Genomic DNA, 23,310 nt, shown 5'->3' with positions numbered 1-23,310 from the left:
CCTCTCCAAAAAAATGCCCAACATCTCTGTTTCTGGAGTTGAATCTTTTTCCCCCCCCTCCTCCTTGTTACGGACTGCTTATCACGATTTTTCAATTTCAAAGCAGTAAAAGATATTTTCTGGGCACAAAGGACTCACGTAATACTACCTCTCACAGCAGTTCAGATGTATGTGTACATCTGACAAAGCACACTCGCTCACTCTGGCAGCTTCCAAACCCTTCACAGCCTTTCCTGCTGCTCCCTGCTCCCCAAAGGGTTAAAACCAAACCACAACAAACAGCAAGCACAGGAAAATAACCACGAGTTTCTCTGACTTCCCCAGCATCACCCACCTCTCTTCGGCATCGCAGAGAAAACGCTCCAGCACCGCAACGCAGCGTAAATACGGGGCAATTGGAAGGGGAGCACTGCGTTAGTTTCCCCCTTTACTTTCCCCATTCCTGCTGGGTTTGCAGAGGTTTGCTGGCAAGGTGAAGGCAGGGTTGGGGGTTCAGGGTCAGTGGTACCTGCTGAAAACCTGCCTGGGCATCGCATGAACCTGTAAGCAAGCGGGGAAAGCGGCTCCCGTCATCTTTACCCAGCAAAGGTGACAAGCAGAGCTGCGAAAGCGGCACTGCAATTACTCCATGGCTCTGCTGCAATTGCACTGTGTCCAAATAAAACAGCCTCAGAAGAGACCCAGCAAAGCCCTCTCCCTCCGTGCGATCGAGGTGAAAATAAATAAATAAATAAATAACCCTCCATTACTCATTTCAAACCTTGCTGCATTTAACTGCCAGAATAAAGGATTCCACCTCCTCTGCTCAACTCCCACTGGCAACTTGCTCTGGGGGCTACATTTCCCTAAATGCTCACATTTCAATTAGCATTAGAATAATGAAATGGCTCAAAGTTCATCTCACCCAAAAATGTACCGGAAAATAAAGAACAGAGATTGGAAGAGATGAGGATTTTTTCTTTTTTCGCACACACACTGCATGATGAATTCAGGAGAAGGAAATATATTCCTTTCTTGACTCCACGCTGATGAGATTAACATGGGCTTTGCTAACTGCCTCTCCAAACAAGGATAATGCAACTTCAAGTTGATTTTCCAGATAAACAAGCATGCAAACAAACGCAAAGTGCTCAACTAAAAATATCTCCCTGCTCCGATGCTTTTCCCCACCGCCACCACCCCGAGAGGAAAACACACAAATCCTATCGCAACACCACAGCGAGTTGCAAAATTATAACAATGCGAGTTAAATAAGCTACTTAAGGGACATCTCACTGTCCTATTTTTTTTTCTTTCCCTTAAAAAGGCGAAACCGCAGATCCCCAGATACACTCAGCCAGGGCAGGGAAGGGAGCGTTTTCTGTTGTTGGGATGAAAAAAAAGGCATTCTAATCGGATCCAAAGTCTGGAGAAAGAACAAGCAGCTCAGAACTTGCTTTTCTTGCCCAATTTGGGTACATATGTGGCTCTGTGTGGCTGTGGCGTGTCCCCCCCCCCGCCCCCCTTGCAGAAGCAAACAGTTAAAGGAAGCAGCAGCTTTAGCATCTTTGCCTGCTGCTCTCTCTCCTGCTAAGGAATCAGATCTCATTTACTTTATTCCTCTTAAGCCTTGGCCAAACTGTTGCTGGGCTTTTGGGGGGTTTTTTGGGGGGATGGGGCAAGGGGGAAAGCCGGATCCGCGTCCTCTGCACGGGCAGCAGGGCTGAGCTCTGCCAGGCAGCGCAGCAATGCCGAGGGCACCTGAGCCCTGCCCAGGCAGCCCAGCCCGCACCCCGCCGCCGGGAGGGGACGGCGCCCCGGGAGAGCCCGGGGGGACCCCCACTTACATGGAAGTGATGTTCCTTGAGATGTCCGTGATATTGATGCTCGTGTTGCCATTGCTGCTGCCTGAATCCTGCCCTTCCAAGAGAGGGAAGAGGTTCCCATCATCCGGCTTCTTGCAATTGATGTCTGTCTTGCTGCAAAGACAATTAGCAGGGCAAGCCAGCACCGAAAGCAGATAGTCTCCCCAAATGCTCCAGAGCAAAAATACCCTCCAGAAAGTGCACTTGGTAGGGCAAAGAGAGACATCCATCTCCGATTGCTGCTTCTAAAAAAGAGGAGGAGGAGGAAAGGGGGGATGGAGGGAGGGGAAGGGGGGGAAAGGGGGAAGGAAACAAAGACAGAGGGAGGAAAAAAAAAAAAACACAACAAAACCTCAAGCGATCAGATGCAAAAATCCTCCAGCAGATGAAATCATGCTGGCAGCTGGCTCGGAGAGGCTGTAATTCCCGCTACGGTAGCGGCAGCGGCAGCGGGCGGGGATGCATGCTGGCCCGGCCGCCCTGCGCCCGCCGCCCGCCGCTCCCCGCCAGCCGCTCCGGAGGAGGATTGCAACGGGAGGCTGGGGAGGCAGCCGGGGAAATAAATAAATAACAAAAACGGTGCGAAAGTCACCAAGTCCCACCTACTGGGCAGAATTAAAATTGACACACCTGCAAAAAAAACACACGGAGGGAGAGGAGGCTGGGGAGAGGAGGGGGCGACCTCCCCTTCCCATCGCTTCCCTCCCCCGGCCTGGCCAGCCCTGCTGCGGCGGGCACAAAAAGCAGGGGAGGAGGAGAAGGAGGAGGAGGAGGAAGGCTTGCAAAGCGAGCCGGGCTCTGCAATAAAAAGGATTCCCCACCCCCCTCCCTCTCCGCTAAAATCAGTCTAGGGGAGGGGGGGAGAGAGGAGGCAAAACCCACCCCAGCACTGCTGGAGCCCCAGCTCAGCCCCGCCAGCACGGGAAAAGTTGCAGCTGGGGTTAAATTCGTGCTGGGGGGAGAGCAGAGGGGCTCTGGCTCGGCTCCTGCTTTCTCAGGCTCTATGGTCTTTGGGAGGAGGACGATGCTGCCTTTCGCTTGGTTGTTGGGTGGGTTCGCCCCCCCCCCGCAATCCGGACAGAAGGGTGGAGAGGAAAGAAAGATTAAACTGAAGTGGAAGAGAATAAAAGCCAGTGTGGATTACAGCAATTTAAATAATTTTTCTTTTCTTTAGAGGATCCTAGCGAGAGGCAGATCAGACGGCTGGGTGGGGAAAAAAGCGACTGGAGAGCACCCAGGAAGGACTTTCTAGAAAAGACACACACACACACACACACCCCCTTTAAAATGCAACGGGGACTCAGCCGGCTGCCGGGAAGTGCAGGCAGGAGCACCCAGGGTCGGGGCTCCCGTCCTCCCTCCCCTGGCTCCCCCTTTCCTCCTGCAGCAGATTCTGCAATCAGACATGCAAAAAAAAAAAAAATCCTGAAAGAGGAAGACTGAAGTGTTGAAAAGGCTGAGCTCAGAGCACCGAAATGGCATCAGGAGAGCAGTGAGTGCGAGCTGAACAGCAGAGCAAATTAAGATGCATGGTGCATTTTTGGCAAGCACAAACCCAAGCAGATCAGAGCTCTGCTTAATTTGCTCTGCTTTTCTACAGTGCTTTTCTGCATGCCTTCCCCCCCCCCCCCAATAGTTTCATGTCTCTGCTCCTCCACACGGAGACACAGTGATAAAGGGACAGTGCTGCAGGCAGGAGCACGGGTGAAGGGAGGAATTACAGGTGTAGGACTCCAAATATTTCAAGGGTCTACTTCTGTCAGGCACAGGGCATTGCATAGGGAAGAGAGACAGAGGAATCTCTGCACAGGCTGAACCAAGACCTCCAGGCTCTGCTATGCACCCTAAATCCTCCTGGTCCAGAGGAGGCAACAGAATTTGGGGGGAAAAAAGGGGGGGAAAAAAAAAGCAGATGCAGAGAGGATTTGCAACCACAATTCACATACCCATACCCCTCATCAGGAAGCAGACTGCCCACAGCCACGCTTGTGGGCAACCTGTCCCAGCAGGGCACAAGCAGGGCTCACACTTGGGTAAATCCTCACCCATCGCTGCACAGTTGCATCACAGGCCCTGGGAACAGCAGTGATGTGCAAGGGGCTGCGCATACCAGGGCATCAGTCCTGCTCCCATGGGGGTTTCTGGGGTGCCAGGCAGCTTTATCAGGGCTCCTCCTGCTAGGGCTCCCCAGGGGAAGCAAGGGCACTCATCGAGTGAATAAATACCAAGGTGGGAGGGCTGGTTTCTCTCTGAGCCCCACCTGCTTGCAAATTGCTGAAGTGAAACACCTGAATCCAAAGAGGTCACTGAAGTGCCTGGCACTGCAAGGAAGAGGAGCACAGGGGGGTCGGTGGGTCCCCACCCCCATGAGAAGCAGCTCCCACCCTCAGGCACCTGTATGGAGACTGTGGCTGGGAAGGCACCAGGGAGGAAAACACCCAGGCATACTTTTTACTCCCTGCCTCAGTTTCCCCACCCATGTCAGAGAGATGCCGTTCTTGTGGCTCAGCACTTTGACCGGACTGGAGAAGACACTGATGTCGGGCACATGTCATGTGCCCCTGCCTGTGAGGAACACCAGGCACCCCGCAGTGACCAGCCAGCATGTGGGTTCATCCCTCAGCAGCACAGGGGACAGGGATGTCACGCTACCCACAAAGCCCAGGGTGAGACCAGAGCTTCCTTTATACCGGAGTTAGTGCAAGGTCACAGCCTCCTCGTGGCACTTGACATCAATCACAGCATCACGTGTGAAAACAGTGTGAGGCCATCAGCATACCCTGGCGTGCGACCACAGGGCTGGTCACAGGGTGGGGACACGTTCAGGGGGCACACAGCTCCCTTGGAGACCCACTGCAGCCCCACAGCACAGCAAGGCTCTCCTCTGGGCAGATCAGCGCCGGGACCTGGGGGAAGGCACCGTCACCGGGAGGTGCCAGGGTGTCACTGCTTGGCACAGGGCTGCGTGCATGAACACCCTGCACTCTCCTCGCCCACCCGGGTGGCAACCTGCCCTGTGTCCCTCTGTCCCTCGGGGCGTGGGGTAGACCCTTGGCTTGGAGCAGAGCACAACTGCTAATGAAGAACAAACCCACTCAGAGAGGCTTTCGGCTCCTCCTCTGAAACCTGAGGCAGTTACATGCTTTGCACTCTCCTTGCAAAGACGAGGTTCAACCCGCAGAAAGTTGCGGAGGTCTCAGGTTGGCTGTCCCGGGCTGGGGGGGACGCAGGAGCCCACCCACCCCCACGACATGCACACCCTGGTCTGCCACCCGGAGCCAGCCAGGCCCCTCTTCAGCAGCTGATGAGGAGGTTTTGTGCCAAGCCACGGCTTCCTCTGCCGCTAATAGATAAAGCCGCCACTCGTGGAGGAAACGTGGCGGGGCAAAGCGGGGGAATGGGAGGAGCGGGAGCATCCAGCTGGGTGCCCGGAGGGCAGGCGGAATGTAGGCAGGAAAAGAAAGAAACCAGGGGGCTGTTCATCCTCCCCATTGCAGACTGCCAGGGTGGACTGGTTGGCTGGCAGCAGAGACTGCAGCGACAGCAAAGTCCTTGCCGCAGAGAGCAGACGGGCCACCAACCTTCACCCAGCACCAGAGCTGGGTGGCCCCTGCTCCTGCTTCCCCCGCTTGAAATCACCACCCCTCACCTGACCACGGACAGATGGAAGGTGATGCTCGGTGAGGGCAGCACTACCTCTTGTACACCCAGACCCAAAAGGGGACAGGGGTATCTGGGAGCTGCTGGTGGTGGGAACACGCCATCCCTGCCTCCATCCCTGCCTCCATCCCTCACTCCTGTCCTCGTGGAAGAGGGAGGCAGGAGCAGGGCATGAGTGATGGGGCTGTCAGAGCGCAGAGATGGTATCTCGAGCAGAGGCCTTGCTGTTATTGCTCTGAGGGATGCTGGCAAATTGCTCTTTCAAGAAGCATCTCCATGAAGGATGAAATCAGTGCCTCCTGTGAGAACTCTGCCCCACAGGGGCTCAGGGGCTGCGTTACCTCTGGCCTTTGAGCACCTCCAGAAATTCCGTGTGATGCACTTGGCTGAGACTAAACCCCAGTTCCTCTGCAGAGAGGTCCCCATCTCCCCCATCCCAGTTGCCCTCTGCATGGGGACACAAGTTACTACCAAAACACTCAGCCCACAAGAAGGAGCAGGGCTGGGAGGTGCCTGGGGGATCCTGGCCGCAGGCAGAGGCCAAGGCAGCTGTTTTGTTTGCATTTCTACTCTTCCCACCTACATGACTGCCTTTAGCATCACTCTCTTGGGCTGTCCATCCCTCAGGGACAATCTTTCCTCCCGCCACTCTGCTTCCAGGTTAAAGGCTTCCCAATGCGCAGCTTGCATCCCAGGGCCAGCAAACACCACAGCCCTTTGGGGCATGATCAGAAAGAGATCTGTGGTCCAATATCTGCTCAGTCATCATAAGCTCCGACGTCCACTCCTGCCTCTGATCTCTGTATCGATCCAGCAGGCCCGCGCTGAGGCATGCACCGCCCCGCTCCCTATTACCAGAACAGCACTTGCTGCTCAGTTGAAAATGATGAGCTGACATTTTTCTAGCCCCCCTCTCGTCCAGAAGGATCTGCAAATGTGCCTACAGCAGGACCACTTTGCACACCTCTGAAACGCAGCCAGCCCCGGGGCGGGCAGAGCTGCTGTTTGGCAGCATGCAGTGGTGCCGGGAAGCAGCATAAGGTGTGAGCTCTGATGAGAGAGACAGGGAGAAGGGTTTCATCCCCTGCATTGGGAATTTGGCTGCAGGTTCACATTCCCCTTTGCAGAGACACCCCAAGAAGTGTAATTTTGGAGAGGGTCCAGCTTACAGGGTAAATGCCCGGGACCTGCTGTCAGCTTTTGGGGAGGGGGTCAGGGCTGGTTTGGGGGCACAGCATCCCCCATGGCATCACTGGCACGGGCTGCAGGAGGAAAATATCATCCCCTGCAGAGCCAAGAGGCGTTTGCCTCTCGCCTGAGCCATGCAGGAACACGAGCATCAAAAGTGTTGCTCACTGAAGCAGAGCTCCTTGTTCCCACCACCCTGGGAAGAGCTTGGAAGCAGCTTTTGATCTGATGGCTGTATTGCTTCTCAAGTGCTTGGCAGGAGGAGCCCCCGTGCAGCAGGGAAGGTCACATCCCGCATATGGGTCAGCCTGGCCCCGGGAACCTGCAGGGAGAGGTGCAGGGGGAGGCGTGTGGGGCAATCACGTTTGAACAGCGACAGCCACGTTATGAAAGCTGAAGGTCACAGCTGGGGGAGGTGGCTGGAGAGCAGCCGGTGGTCGGAGACTCCAACCTTGGGTTATCCTTGCCCATGCTGTGGACATGTGGGGACAAGGGCAGGATGAAGCCATTCTGGCAGATGCCCTGTTCATAAACTCTTGGAAGCTGTTAAGAAAGTGTAGGGAAAAGCATCTAACCATAGGAACCGTTTGCTCAAATAAATAGGAACAAAAAATTCAGGAGAAAACATATTCAAGCGAGGTCTAAAGAAACAACCCTGTCACGAAGATAACAAATATTGCTGTGCTTGCATTCATTGCTGGGACCTGAACCAGTCTCCCACCTAGGCAGCGCCTGAATTAATGTGTCTAGCTAGGGAAAAGGTCTGGTCATGGCTGTAATGTCCAAGAGATGGTCCAGGGAGGTTGTCTGCAATGGACAAAAAAAAAAAAAGACTGAAACGAAGGTCTGGGAAAGCCCAAGGAATAGGAAGGAAAATACTGTGGAGCAGATTATAACCACCATCAGGAAATCAAGGCAGCACTTTGATTTGCCAGCGATGCTCTGCGCAGAGCAGGTCCATCTCTCACCTAGAGGAAAGAGGAGCAATTCTGGGACTGGAGCGGGGAAGCTTCAACAGGGGCCAGGCTGCAAAGCCTGAGGGCAGCTGCTGGGAGAGGAGCTGGGGAGGGGGCTGCAGAGGAGTCCCAGGAGGCACTCGAGATGGCCATGCTTCAGGCAGATAACAGGAATTATAGTCCCGGCATTGTTCTTCTGATGCCCTGCCATCTGCACATCTCTCGGGGTGTTTTACATGCTCAGAGCTGCTCAGTTATGGGCTCAAGTCAGGAAATTCCCGATGTGAGCAGTCAGACCATGCAGTCGTGGACACAACACCTGCCAGGACAAAGAAGCAGAAGTCTCCATCGCATTCCCCCATGATTTTCCCCAAACCAAGCCTGTGCTTTCAAAAATCCTACGTTCCTAATTCAGTCTCTGAATGCAGAAGTGGAGCATGTGGGACTGCGGGGGGGGGTCAGAGAGAGCCTGGAATATCCCACAATGCCGGACCTTGGTGTAAGAAAAATTGCTTTAGATTTTAAAAATAATCAAAATTAATGAAAAAAAAAAAACCCAAACCTTCAGTTTATTTTCAAGTATGCTTTTAAGAACAAAAGGAAGAGCTACGTCCGTGCCAAACCCCTGTTTTCTTGCATTGAGGCGCAGTGTCCGAGTGTCCCTGTCCTCCGGCCGGACACCTGCACCCACGATAGCATCCCTCCCGCACTGCTGCGTGGTTTGCAGAAACTCAGGCTGCTGCTGAGATGCTGGGGAGGAAATCGTGTGAAAGGAACAGTGGCTGTGACACACGCCTCATCAGAGAGGTAACAACGCTCATCTCAGGCCCCTACCAAGCCTCCAGGTTGAATCACAACTCACTGGAGAATCAATTCCTCCTCGCCCTGAGCTCTTCCCTGCACACATGCACAGAAACAAACTGCTCCCCAGTCTGTTTATGCCTCCAAATCTTTCACTGATCTTCTTTCCTGGGGAGCTCTGTTGACTTTGGGGAGAGGTGCTGGAGCAGGGTTGAGCAGGGTTAAGCAGGGAAGAAACTAATATAACCAACTCTACGTAAAATAATTTACGAAAATCTTTTTGTAGGGTGCTGCTCTCCCAAATAAATCTGGTGAAGTTGCCATTATCTACAGCAGGATAGGGAAGGCAACTTTTACCTGGGTGTCAGGGCTCTGATGTAGAAAGTGCTTCTAATGTGCTTCCCAAGTGTCAGGGGGACAAGGGACTTGCAGCCCCCAGAGCCAACTGGGGAGATGGCTGCGGCCCCAAAAGGGCATCATTTCAAAAATCTCTGCTACCTCTTTCTTCCCAAGGATAAGTTGAGTCAACAGCTGCCTGAAATGGTTTCCTGCTCCATCAAGGGAATGGTGAAACCCTGAATTACTTAAGACATCTCCCCATCCCATGATGGCTGCAAGTGAGACAGCTGGTCCCACTCTCAAACCACCATGCAGGAAGAAGTGACCATGCCGAACCCGAAGGGACCACAACCCACAAAGCCTGGCTTAGCCAGGAGCCCTGGTCTGAGCAAGCAGGACCCCAAAATGCTCTGTCCCAGCCACCTCAACCCACTCCAGAGAAAAGCAAGCAAACATAGGATGCTTCCCCTCGGTGGCTGGTGGCATCTGTGCTTTCCTACTTTGACGACTCTCCAGCATCACCTGAAAGCTGGAGCTCCTGCAGCATGGGGCGACAGGCTGACAGCAGCCCCAGTAGCAGGACGGTGCCTCTGAGCCCTCCGCTCTGGGCACTGCCACGCTTGTTTCTCAACGTGGGTTTTGCGCTAATGCACAGCATCTAATCTCTCCCCACCCGGGGATGACAGCCGCTGGGGCTCAATGGCATAATTGTGTTTTGATCCCTTTTGCCAGACTTCCTAGACACATGCTGGGAGTTGATTCCACCTTACAGGAGGGGCCTTGCTATGGGAAACAGCTACTACAAGCTCTGCTCACCTGTGGAGAAAGGGGGGGCTTGGAGGGGAGCTCTGGTTTTGGCTCTGCAGGAAAGCCCTTCACCATTCCCACATGGCTGGGCTAATGGGTGTTAGCCTGGGAGACCCTGGGGCACATGGGTGCACTGGTGGGGATGGAGGATGTTGCCCTCAAGCCAGGTCCCCAGGTCCCCAGGTCACCCCTCTAACACTGCCCTCAGTCCCCACGAGCTGCAAGGGGAACTGAAGGCAGGAGCCTGATGTGTGAGCTGTGGCGAATGTCCTGCCAAAGTGTCTGCAATAAACAAATCAATAATTAAGGGAGCATATACATTAGCCTTTGAACACACTCCAGGCAGAGTTTATTTTAGCCCTTCCAAGGAAAGCGTGTGGGGTGAGCAAAGGTGGAGGGGCTGCAAAGGGCCACGGGGCTGCAGGAGGATGAGGTGTGGGTTAGGGATGAAGACGGAGGATCAGAAGGAGGAGGGTGAGATTTATCAGGCAGGCAAGTTGCAGGATTAGGGACGTGTGTGGTAAGCAGCCAGCTGGGGGAACCATTGGGGGGCTAAGGAGAAGAGGGATGTGGGCATTTGCAGGGGCTGGAGGTGATATGCATGAGCATGCCTGCAGGTGTGATGGGCACACAGTCCACATGCTGAAGCTGAGAACTGGGGATATGCCGTGAGAGACCATCATGGAGGAGCTGTGCGGAGAGAGCACATCACCAATGCCTCAGTCCCCCATCCCTTCCCATGCCTGGCCAGTGAAATCCCACTGCTCCTCCAACAGTGGTGGTGCTCAGGGCCTGCCCCAGCTCCTGGTGGGTTGGCTAGTGGCCACTGGCTAGGGGCTGGACGTTGGGTGGAAGAACTGCTCATCTCAGCCCCAGCCCTTACACACCGACTCAGGATCACCAAAGCAAGATTGTGCATCATGGCTTCATTCAACTGTGGCTGTTGTGATCCACAGATCTGCCCCATCAGGTAGGTGAACAAAGGGTCTAGATGCCTGCACATAAAACAGCTGGGAGGTTTTCTTCTCCTTGAACATGCAGCAGTTTTGCTTGCCTACTCCTGCCTGGCTCCTCCACCCATGCCCCTTGCTAAAGATCACTGCCTTCCCAAAAGCAGCCTTACCAACCTCACATTCACCTGTCCAAAGCTCAAGATGCCAAATAACTTGCCAACCTCCTGTCCAGCCAACTCCAGTCCTACAGTCCGAGAGAGAATCCTGCAGTGGGGAAATGATCTCTCAGGTCATTTTGGTTGGTGACAGGCACCAGCAGGTTGGTGACAGGCACCAAGCTCTGAGGTCCCCATGCTCATCTGGGACACACCGCCAGGGTAGGAAGGCAGAGGAGGACACTACCAAGCCCTGAAGATGTCTGGGCAGCAGTGCCATATTGTTCTCTGCATTGGCACCTGTATCATCCCTGACCTGCCACTTTTAACACCAACGGGGAAAAGCCAAAGCCCAAGATCTCGCAGTGCAGATAAATCTTCATTCTACTAAAAGGGGTAAGTCCCCCACACCTTTTAGCCCATTGCTGAGCAATTCTCAGCACTGAGCAATTCCCCCTATCACCCCACCAGCCTGAAAATAGGCTCTCCCCATCCTTACAGAGAAAGATCTGGCTGACGTGATTTATGCTTACTGCATATCTGAGCTGGCTTGCCACAAGCCTCTGCATTTGGGCTAGTGCTGGAAACCACACAGGAGCATCAGCTAATGTGAAACACAACCCACCTTCGCAGCAGGAAGGGGTCCCCAGAGCCCATCTTCCCATTCCCCCCTCCCCTGGCTCAGCTCCACCTGCCAGGCAAGGCTGTGGTTTGTGATAGCCAAACGCATCAACAGCTGATGGTGCAGCAGCATTAACCAGAGCCCTGCCAGCCCTGCTTCTCCCGGGGAGCTGGGGAGGCTCTGGGAAAGCCCTGGGGAGGTGCTCAGCCACCCGCTGCAGAGCTTCCAGGGAAGCCTGAATGGATCCAAAATCTCAAACACTGGAGAGTTTTCCTCCAGGAAAGAGCTTCCACTATGAAGAGCTATCAGTGAAACACTTGTGATGCAGTTCAGCTGAGTAAAATAAATAAAAGTGACTAATGACTGATTAAATATTAAAGGATTGGTTCATTTTTGCAAATACACAGAACACTGCACACAGCTGAAATCTGGAGATGGTCCCTACAGCTGAAATGACCAAGGATAGCTAAAATGACACCAGGTTCTTCCTGGGGCTGTAATAAGTAAGGAGCATCTGGACAGAGACCTCTGCTTCCCTCCAAGACAGAGGTCGGTCCAGCTACCATCTCCATTGGCTGCTGATGTGCAGATTATCCGAATGGAGCTTCTACAACCAAGACAGATAAGCTGAGCCTCCAGACCACGCTGTGCCGGTCTGACCTGTCTGTGTGTACACATTGCTGCGCTGAGCAGGCAGATTCAGCAGCAGTTGCTTCATCATGCTACAGGGCTCCCCTCGCTCCCTCACCTCCCTCAGTGATATGCCAGAGCCATCTAATGAAGTTAAGATAAATATTTCCTCCTACTGCCTATTAACGCTGGCTAAAGGGGAGCTCCTTCTCTCACCGTTCCTGCCACAAGCCCACACTATTTCACTGGCCCCAGCAGCCCATCCCTGTTCATTCCTCTTGCGGCACTTCTCCCCACGTCCTCCTGGAGGTGCCCCAGGTGCTCCTGGTGCTATTTGTCTCCCCACCTGCAGCACAAAGGGTTGCTGTGATTTTGGTGGGTGAGATCTGCTGGAGAGGACGGAGCAGGATGTTCTGGTGCTCTGGCAGCTCTGGGTGCTCTGGACCCAGATCCACCACTGCGAACCCACGGGGAGACCAGGTGAAACACACCACCACGTACCAACCGGAGCAGCCTTGTTGCAGGACCCGGGGGGGATGCAGTGCTGAGCCAGAGGAAAACAAGGGATTGTATGGTCCAATGTCCGAGTCCCATGGCTCAGACATGGGAGACCCGGGCTGAGCAGCCAGCACACCTCCATACGGGAGATACACGTGAAGAGCACGTGGTTGCTTCACAGGCAGTATGCACTGGTAAGAAGAGATACATTTTGTTATGAAATAATTCCCTCGGCACCATCTGGTTGTTTGCTCCATCCCCCAAGCCTGCCAGAGATGGCCATCCTGATCCTAAACACAACTTCCTTCAGAGTTATTGCAACTGAGCGAGAACATTTGTCTCAGTGCTAATTTTATTTTTTTGGTAAGGAGGAGTCCAAGAGCCACTGCAGCATCTCACGTGCACCAGCCCCATCTCTGGAGGACCCCAAGAAAACTACTGTCCTGCACCCGTCCCTTCCCCTACCATCTCCAGCTGGCCACAACCACTGCCCAAGCACGGAGACGGACGCTGCTCGGTTAAAATCCTGGTTATTAGTAACTCAAAGGGAAAGGAATGAATGAGTGCCAAATGGCGAAGGATAAAATCAATATGGGGAGAGCTGTTACTTAAGCTTCTGAGCTCCGGGGTATTACAAACATTGGAGAGCAATGAAATAAAAATGATACATAAAGTGACAACATCATCATGTCTGTATAACTGACGCCCTTAGCAGCTGTTTGGTCTGAACAACAGAAGTAAATCCAAATCTGTGCCTGCTGCCCAGGGCTGTCTGGCACTCCTAAGGGGGCACTTTGTGATCAGAGAGAGAGGAAATTACAGGGTATTTTTGCCAACTGGATCATTTTTAACCGCCTTTGGTCACCGTGCCCTGGAAGCCCAGAGGATCGCACAGTCAGCAACCCACTACACGGACCAGTACACCAGCTTTTCTAGAAGATGTTTGGTCTTTGCTGCGGGTGGAGGAGAGCCCACAGGGCATCCCAGCATGTTCAGGGGTACAGGGTGGCAGTGAGGCCCCCCGGGCACAGGAGCCAGCCTGCTGCCATGGCCAGGACCTGCCCTCGCAGGACATCAGTCCCTTGGCTGGCCGTGAGCCAAACTGCACTGCACGGGCAGCGCTGGGGAGAGATCCTGCAAACCAGGAGTAAAAACACTAGGCTGACGTGCAAAGTGTCCTTTCCTTGCCTCCAAGGCTTTCTGACACCCTCTTATCACCCTTTAAAGCTTCCCTACACCAACACAAAGCAATAACATTTTTTATTTCTCTCTATTGGTGGAAAATCAAGATAATTTTTTTCCAGCTTTCTCTGCCTCTCCATCATCTCTCCTCTTATTGACCAGACTCTGGAAGCTTGTCAGCACTCCCAGCTCTGCCTGCAAGCTGCTCCTTACTGCCAGACCCCCAGTGCATCCTCCTGCCCGGGCCTGCGTGGGTACCACCACTGCCTCTGACAGAGGTCGGTGTTGCAGTGCCCTGGGTTCCCCAGCAGCCGCTCCGGGCCAGGCTGGGCTGCCGGACGGCTTGGATGGGGAACGAGCCACGAAACACAGTGATGGGTGCTTTGGGAGGCAGAGGGACACCTTAGAGGATGCAGAGCTTAAATACTGGGTTGCGGGAGTATGCTGCAGCGAGGGGATTCGTACTGCCACCTTAGGGAAAGCAAAAGAAATGCTTAACCTGAGAGTGGGAAGCAATGTCTCTCTCGCCTTGGGTTGAAGACCAGCTCCTGCAAAGCCAAGGCAAGAGTTTAACCTCACTGGCATCATGGGGAGCTGGGGGAGAGCAAGCGTGTTAACCCTACTTATGGCTGCACTCTGCAGCTGCCACTGCATTAACCCGGCTCTGGGAAAGCACCCGGCCCCGCTCAGCGCGGGCAGGCAAAAGCTTTTAGCACAGCCCAGCCATTACAGCACCACGCCTTATGGGTTTGCTGAAGGGAGAGGAGCAGCCTCCGGCTCCCAGAACACCATTTAACCTCCCGGAGATGCTCTGGGATGCACTGGCGGGGCATGTTGGCAGAGAGCGAAACGGCATCAGAGCCAAAAAAGGCAGCGCAGCCGTGCCCACCAGCACCGGGGCAGTGGGGACGAACTCAACAGCGGGCTGGGGCTGGGGTGGCCAAGCTGGACGGGGACGGGGACAGCGAGGGGACAGATGCTCTTTTCTCCTTGCTCACCTTGGCACACTGCTCCTGAGCCTGGGGAAACCTAGCATCGTCTCCAGTCCTCCTCTGCCCAAATTGCCTTCCCTGGGCTTGTTTCCTGGGCTTTCCCCACCGTCTCCCACTCCTACAGCCCATCCTGGAGCCCCAGCATGAGCTCACAGCCACTCAGATCCACCCCATGGAGCTATGGTTTTCTCCTACCCTCCTGCCTGTACCCAGACCCCAAGCAGCAGAAGAAATGGGGAAAGAGAAGGGGATTCTTTGGACTGTGAGCTTTCTGAAGAAAGAGGAGATGGGACAGCAGGGACAAAGTAGAAGGGCAGGGATGCTGGGTGGCGGATGCTGACAGTGTCAAATGGGATGGGATGGGATGGGATGGGATGGGATGGGATGGGATGGGATGGGATGGGATGGGATGGGATGGGATAGATGGGATGGGTTCAGGTGCTGCAGGGCAAGACAGAGAGCTGCACTCTGTTTGGGGAGATATGGCATCTGGGAAGGCTCAGGGCTGCAGCAGCGGCTTAGCAGGGCAAGGAGCTGCTGACAGCCACATCTGGAGAGTAAACGTGGGCCAGTGGAAGAGCAAGTGTCTAGAGAAACCTGAGAGCATTGCCTGCTCTCTGTTGTCCCAGATGCTTGCAGTCTTTCCTGCTTCAGAGGCGAGGTGGAAGGTCCCGGCTGCAGCCACAGTCACTGCCTAACCCACAGGTTTCTCCCAGCCTCTCCAGCGTTCCTGGATTTTGATTCTTTCCACCTCCTCACAAGCCCTCATCTACATGTCTCCCGGTGGTGCTCAGCTCCCGCACACAGCCCCAGCGGAAGATGCAGCACAGAGCATCTCCGTGGTGGGTGGTTACACTGCACTTCGCCTACTGGAAATGTTGGGAGTAGGGAAGAAGAAGAAGAAAGGAAAAAGAAATAGAAGCAGAAAAACAGCCTCTGAGCTTTGTCTCCGTTTTTGTGAAACTGCAACTAAATGGCAAAAAAATTGGGGAAATCAGGGCTTTTCCCATTCTGCTCTACATAGGCTCGATTCCTAAAGGGGGGGGACCATGAGAGGCTGGGAGTGCAAGAACAAGGCAGGTGCATCTCCCCTTACAGACCTCCCAAAATCTTAACCCAGGAGCACCAAGGAAAGCTGAGAGAAACTTGCCGAACGGAAGCGTCCCCATAAGCAGCAGGTTAAGGCAGGTTTCCTTGGATACAGGGAGCACTCCAGCTGTTTAGCAAATGGCCAAGAGAAAACTCCAGCCTTGCTTTACAAAACAGGCAGAGATTGATTCCACCCTCTCTGGCTGCTGGGGAGCTGGGAAGGGGATGCTCCAGGGTCAGCAGTGGTGCCGGGTGCCAATCACAGGCCGAGGGGACACCAGCTGTGGGGAGGGTGCTGATGCCCACTGGGCTGGGATGTAGGCAATGTGGGGTCAGGCTCTTGTCCTGCATTGATTTTCAGGCTGGTCCTTTGCAAAGTGCTCATCTCTATGAGTGGAAGAGGAAGGTACGGCTTTAGTCCTGTGCATCTGCGCTGATTAGCAAGGTTCCTTATGGATAATGTAGTGCCAAGGAGGTTGCACCTGAAGGTCCTGAGGGATGCTCTTGTGTCTGAATTCACATCCCAAGCTGTGTCCCATGAACAGGCATGCAGCATCTTGCAGCCTGCCTAGCTCTCTGGCCAGGAGCTGTGATGGGCAGCTGCGTGCAAAGGAGACTTGCTATAGATGTCTCTGCCCAGAGAGGTGGAAGGGTTTTTCCAAGTAATTAAGCAAGCAACGAAGGCTGGGAGAAGCGTTGTGAGGCGACATGACATGCAGCTCTGTTCATCACTGAAAACATGGGTTGCAAACAGCTCCCACAGGAAACACAAGATGGAAGAAAGAAACTCATGCATAAGAGAAGGGAGCAGCGTCTTCTGTTCTGACCTTCAAACTCACCCTACAAGCCTGGCCTCCAAATTCAGAAGATGTCAAGAGACACAAGCCCGACAGAGAGGTGTTGAGACAGTGGTGGCAATCCTGGAAAAGGTCCCTCATGTCCCTGTGGGTCCGTGGCAGCACAGCAGACCAAAGAGGGCTGGCTGGAAAAAGGAAGATGAAGTGCAAGTATTTTCCCATTTATATGGTATGGCACTTTCTTCTGGTTTAATCTGATTATTTTTTGGAGGGGGCCAAGGTGAGGCAACGACAATCTGCATGGGAGATGAGAATGCCACTAGGACAACTGTCCTAGAAATCAGTGGAGTGAAATTTCGCTGGCCTTCTAAACAAAACCAATGTGGCTACTTTAATTGGAGGGGGAAGGTGTACCCTGCTAGATGCTCAGTTAACACAGTCCAGCAATTCCCAGGATGGTGATAGAGAGCCCTTGGTGGGCTCCCCTAGCCATTTTTCAATTCTGCTGCATCTTTCCCTTCGCTTCGTCAAGTCATCGTTAGGCAAATGCTCAAAGATGACACCAGCAGCAACACAAGGGAAAGCAAAGCTTCCACGTCAATGCACATGACTTGACAATGCAAATAGCTTGGGATACACAGTGCATAAGTATATATTATTAAGCAGCAATAAATGAACGAATTTCCCGTACCTGCCTGATGGGGAGGGGAGGGAGGATTCAGGAAAGACCCAGGGAACTGAAAACCTGAATCGCTCCCTTCTCAGCTTGTCTCTATCAAGTGGCTCATTTGCCCCGGGTGTTTGAAATTGATTCAATTAAGATTCTTTGTGCATTCAGGTATAATAAAATAGGAACAATTAAACCTAATAGAACTCAGGTAGTTGTGTCCTACCCTCCTTATGCTTTCTTGTTCCTCTTACAGCCTCCCATGAAAGGCCAGGGCATGCCTGACATTCAAATGGGGCAGGCTGAGGGGTCAGCCAACACAACCCTGCTCTGGATAGTCCCAGATATCCAAAACCCCACAGAGGAGAAGAGATAGACAACAAGCTCCCATTCCTGCATTGGCCCAGAGATCAGCCCAGGTGCAGAGGTGGCCTGGGATGGATGGGTTGGGACAGCCGGAGGACTAATAATAGAAAGCATGGGGAAAGTATTAAATAGGGGGTCTCCCCAGTTACACATGGGCCCAAGCTGAACAGATGAAGCTAGATGGAAAGTAAACACTTGGCTCCATTGAAGAAACCTGGGAGCTCACCATGTTTCTGAGGACTGGATGACACAGAAAAATCTGAGTGTCCTCTTGAAGATTAGCCCTGATGTGAATAGGCAATAAGGCGCTCCCAGTACTGTCACTGAAGAAGTGGGAGAGGCAAATGTACTCAACAGGCATTGCCACAGAGAGACCGCACAAAGGTCTGGGTCCAGTGCCATGGGTGCACGTCCAGGCTTCTAGCGGCTGCAGCACTGGGAAGAAGGAACAGACCCTTGGATGATCTTTTCACAGGGTCCCACCACCACCTTGGAGCATCTCTCACCAACAGGGTCTCTTGTGCACACAGCGAAGGGACTGAGGCCACATCATGTCGAAGGCAGGGCTTAGGACCTGAGAAGCTAGATGGAGAGCACTGCATTTCTTCCCCAGAACTGGATGAAGAGTGTGTGGTTATGAGCATGGCCATCAATGAACCACAAAGCCTTTTAGCATCCATTATTTGCAACTGCTGCTGAGCAAACAAATGCGACCACATCAGTCACCAGGCCCATCTCCAGATGAAAGCTGTTCACATCAGCCGATGCCTCCCCCCAGGAAAGAATAGCTGGCCCTGAGGGAGCGTGGTACAAACCCATCCCCCTTTCCCTTCTGTAGGCATGTCAGGAAGAGGCAAAATGGGGTATCTCACCTCCCCCTCCTTCTATCATGCCCCCTTCAAGGGGGTGACCATGGTCCTTGAATGATCACTGTGGGCCCCATCTTCCTCCCCTTTCAGCTGAGTAAGTCCCACTCACGGGCAGGTTTGGGAGATGTGTGCACGTCCCTACCAGACTCCCATTTGCAGACAGCAGCATGGAACAACTGAAGCCCCCAACATGGGCACCAACACTTAGAGGTCAGATCCATGTGAGGACCTTCCTTCAGCCCCGCATCACCTGCCCTGATGTAGAGTCCAAGGCTGGGTGTCAGCCCAACAGGGGTCAAAAAGAGGAGGCTCTCCTGGGCGGCCAGGGGGATTTGGCTGGCATCCTAAGGGCTGGTTTCACTGAGCAGATGCTGGGCTCCCTTGGCAGAGCAGACAGCGAAGAGCCCTGCAGATGCCTCTTCCCAACCGCAGACTTGCCCTGGCTTTGGAGCAAAGGCTCACGCTTCGCCAGCACGCTGGGGCCCCTGCGCCCTTCTGCCTGCTTGCCTGTTTATCCTCAGGCTGCCAGCTTAACAGGATAGTTTATTTATTTATTTTATTGGTCTTTCTTTCTTTTCTCCCCCTTCTATCCCTCTCTCTTTTCCCTTTTGTCTTTTTTTTTTTTTTTAATGAGTTTTGCCGCACTTCTTGGTAAAGCACTTTAATCCATTTTAATGCCCCAGTTCTGCTCCTCAGTGACAGCCTGGTGGTTAGTCTAATGCGTCCCGCTCACCTCGGGGTTACTAATGAGGTCACGGTGAAGGCAATCTCCAAACTGAATAATTCACTAATCAGATGCTGCAGACTCCAGTGGTAAAATTTATTTCTGACACCTAAACAGCAAATGGGTTTGTGGACACAGACGCACACGCACGTGCCTGCATGCATGCTTCTTCTCTTTTTCTTTCTTCAGCGCTATTTTTGGTGAATTGGTGCTGTGCCATACGTTTAACGATGGATCTCACCACAAGGAAGACTGGCTGGTCCTGAGCTCAGGGCAAGGAGGAACTAGTGTGATGGGCAGGTGCATTGGGCAGCTCCACGGGATAGCTGATTGAGTGTGATGAGACAAAGATTTGCGGACTAAGGCACTCTCGTGCCACATACAGAAACTATCTGCTGCCATTTTTCTCCTGGCCTTAGCCCTGGGGCAACTGCCTGGCCAACCACCTGGAGGGACTCACCATTGATTCAGATACAGGGAACTAAGGAGCCTTGGGACTAAGGACTAGATTTAGTCTTTTATATCTTTATGGAAAATAGCAAAAACATGCATTGAATTGACGCATAAAACCTGTGGAGGGTTTGGTGCCAGCATTGTTAATCTCATACTCTATCCCCTCTAGGACAAGTGTCCCAGATCTCTACTCACCTCTGCCGCTTTTTATTATCCAAATAACATTGCATGAGTTCCCTCTTGCCCCTTCTCTGTATTGAAATCAATGCCCGTTACTTTTGCATGCCACCCCCAAGCACCTCCAAGAGAGGAAATAGTAATAATCCAATTAATTAGTATTGCTAATCATAAAAGTCACAGGGAGTCATTAATAATAATTAACACTCCATATTCCTGGAGGAGGCAGCGGTCTGAGAAATTTTGCTTCTCCACTGCTAAGCCAGAAAACAGGTGGCTGTTGTTGTTACGTGCCTGGCGGGTCCTAGCATGGGGTGCACGCTGGCAAAACCTCCCCCTTGCCTTGGACCTGAACCAATACTGCCTCAGCAGACCGCCAGCGCTGGAAAGCCCTGAGAAGCTCCATTCATGCCATCCATATCTGTCCTCTGCCACAGAGGGGCTGTGTTTCTCCTGAAATTGCCAGTCCTCCTGATGGTTCTTCTGCAAGAGAGGGAAGGAAGGTCTGGAGCTGTTTGGGTGGCAAATGGCTCTGTGGATGGGAAGTGCAAGGGCTGGAGGTGGCTAAGCTCTGTTTGAGGAGGATCTCATCAGGCACAGGAGGGCTGTGACACCCCTTCCAGCTGTATTTGAGCTGTGCTGGGGAAAGAGAGGGCACAGAACTCTTTCAGAGAAGAACAGCTCCCCATCAAAAGTATAAGCTGAAGCTGCTCTGAAAACGGGTGGTGAGGACACAGCAATGGAGCTGGATGCATGGAGGGGCCCATCCAGGAGTCTGGCTGAAGGAGGAATAATTGCTGGACCTGGCTGCAACATTGCTGAAAGCTTTGTCCCAGCCAAAATGTTTCTTGGTAACAAGCTGGTTTCCACAGCCAAGAAAGGTGAGAGGACACAAGGGAGCAGATCTGCAGATGGAGCATTAGGGATATGGGATGCTGAAGTGTCCAGGAGGGAAAATAATTCAAGCAGAGAGAGGATTTGAATCTGTGCTCCCCAGCCCTGAGCCAGTGCCCTGCACACCAGCCCAGCCCTCATCTCTCAGCGCCTGGAGGTTTGGTTTTCCTCAGAAAAGAAACAAACAACAAAATCTGAGAGCAGTGACGAAGTCGGCTTTCTCGTCCTGTGGCCAGCTCTAGTAATTACACAGCTAAGTGCTCATCTGTGACGGGACCTGTGCAAATTAGCTGTATGGTTTGGCACATCACTGCTTTCCTGGAGATCCAGAAGATGTTGTTAATCGCAAAGCCCATGCTCATTGACTGCGGAGGCAAGGTGCAGGAGAGGTGGCTCAGTGGGCATCCAGGTCCCACCGCCTGGCACTGAAACTCAACATGCAAACTTTTTTGATAACCCATCCCCGGTGTGAGATGCTGCAGGGCTGGACTGAACGGGGCTGAGTGCCATTCTAGCAGCACAGGGGATTCGTGGGTTTAAAGAGAAGCAGAGGTGTCCCTCCGATTTACAGGCTCAAGAGGAGGAAGAGTGGATCCCGATGGAGCCAGAGCAGCTGCAGCCGGTGGGGTTCCCTGCCCCAGACACTCACAACCCTGGCCGGGGAATTGCTGCCGGGTGGTCACGGAGCTCCCACCCCCCTGCCTCGCAGCAAGGGTCGAGAAGGAGGGAATGAGCTCATCCTCGCCAGAAGTCACCCTTTGATGTCCGGCCGTTCCCCTGGGGTGCGGATCACATATGGCCCAAACACGGAGGAAACCCTAAGATGCAATATGAGCAGGGAGTAAAATTCCCTTGCTGCTTTCTTTTGGTAACGCTTTCATGCTGACCCCTTTTTGTAGTGGCGTTTCAGCAATGCCTCATTTTATGGCCGGGGATGAGGAAGCAGTAAATCCAGGTTCCAGGCGAGCGGCTAACACAGCATGGAGCCAAAATGGCCCGGTGATGAAATGTCTCAGCACAAGCAATACCTGACAAGATGCCATCTTTTCTGGAAAAGGTTCCACAGCGAAGCAGCGTAAGCCCCAGTCAGGCTCTGGGGAGAAGGGAAGCATGCAGGGGACAACAGCGAGAGCAAAATGAGGCAGGTACCACAAGCACAACAAAGTAGTGAAAGGGAAACCTCAAACCCTGGAGAATCCAGAAGGAAAAAACCCTCACCAACTGGAGCAGGGTACCAGGGGCCAAGAGAGCCTCCTCTGAGTGCCAGGCACTGCCAGGCTCCCCGCCCAACTGCTGAGCAAGATTATGTGATAAATGATTGCATTAGTCCGGACAGCTTCTCATTTTCCTCCAATCTGGCCTGTCTGCCCTCTTAGCACGGGGCTCCTGATAGCATTTCTCCCTTCAGTGACTTCATTTTTCCTGTTAGGTTGTCAAGCTGTCAGGGGGAAGAAAGGAGAAGCATGGACAAGTCTGTTACTGTCTGTGCTGTGAGATCGTCCTGTGCCTCTGCTGTTCCTGCCCTCCCTGGCCCATCCCAGGTAGGTGCCTTCCCACCCTCTCTCATCTTCCTTGTAGATCTCCCTGGGCATTGCACATATCCCCAATTCAGCTCAGGAGACAGTGGCTGCCTCTGCCTCTGACCATGACAAGGATGCAGTGGGGTTTTGTAGAAATTAAGGTTAGAAGGGGTTTTGCAGACGCTCTCTGGCTGAAGAGTTATGCATTGATAACAGTTTTGGGGGAAGAGGCTCATGGCTGCTGTGTTGGGGTGCACAGATGATGCTTATGAGCCCTTCTGAGTGAAGCAGATGCTCCTGTCCTGGTTGACTGTTGATGGAAGGAACCAAACTGACAGTGGGAACCAAGCCAAGCTTGTTCTGGTATGGCTTTCTTTTCTGTACAGCCTGCTTGATGTTTCTGCTATGAAGACAAAATGGGGAGGTTGGGGGAAAATTAGTTTTCATCAGAGTCTGCTGTCTAATGTTCAGCTTGGCTTGCAGGCAGCCATCCCTCCTGGCACCGAATAGCACCGTGGAGTGGAGGTGGTGGCTCCAACAAGGCTGTAGCTCCAGGGTCCTCTGGTCCAGACCAGGGACGCGGTTAGGGTGAAACAGCCCCATCACCCAGCATATCTCCAGTTCCTCCTAAGGCTTAGGGGGATGCTGGAGGAGGAGGTGGGCGAGCTTGAGGCTTGGCCTGATTTAGGGGAGAGACACACAGCCAGAGCTGAGAACTTGGATCTCTCCTGGGTCCTTCAGGCTAAAAGGGTAACGGCCCAGACAATATTTTAGCTACCCTCCTCCCACACATGGAGGTTTTTGAAAAACCCAAGTCTTGAACTGGATTTCGAGAGAGAACATTGTACTTCGACGGCAACATTGTCAGTCAATATGTGCTTCCTAAACACCAGTGTCAAGTCCAAGTATCCCCCAGGTGGAGATCACAATAGCATGCAGAATAGGAGTCTTCCCTCCTAATCCCAACTCTGTGAGACATGTTCAACAGCTCTCCTGTGCTCTGCATCCCTATTTCTCCATTTGCTAAAATGGCATGATAATAATATTTGCACCTTCCGCACATGCCCAACACAGTGACATGCTGTGAAATCCTTGGGTGGAAGATGTCCAGTAGCTGCAATTATCTC

General features: G+C 53.1%; 1 protein-coding gene across 5 annotated transcripts in view; it reads right to left on the bottom strand.

Annotated features, from left to right (window-relative positions):
- Positions 1-2,074, bottom strand: part of NTRK3 (neurotrophic receptor tyrosine kinase 3) — a 215,799-nt gene extending 213,725 nt beyond the window's left edge. For all 5 annotated transcript variants that reach the window (XM_059823721.1, XM_059823720.1, XM_059823722.1 and 2 more), the window contains exon 1: positions 1,827-2,074. In XM_059823721.1, the coding sequence (XP_059679704.1) occupies positions 1,827-2,074 (248 nt within the window). The remainder of the gene's footprint in view (positions 1-1,826) is intronic.
- Positions 2,075-23,310: the final 21,236 nt, after the last annotated feature.

Source organism: Gavia stellata, chromosome 13, assembly GCF_030936135.1.
Source record: "Gavia stellata isolate bGavSte3 chromosome 13, bGavSte3.hap2, whole genome shotgun sequence".
NCBI classification, from domain to species: Eukaryota; Metazoa; Chordata; class Aves; order Gaviiformes; family Gaviidae; genus Gavia; species Gavia stellata.
This window is presented reverse-complemented; position numbering and strand designations above follow the sequence as displayed.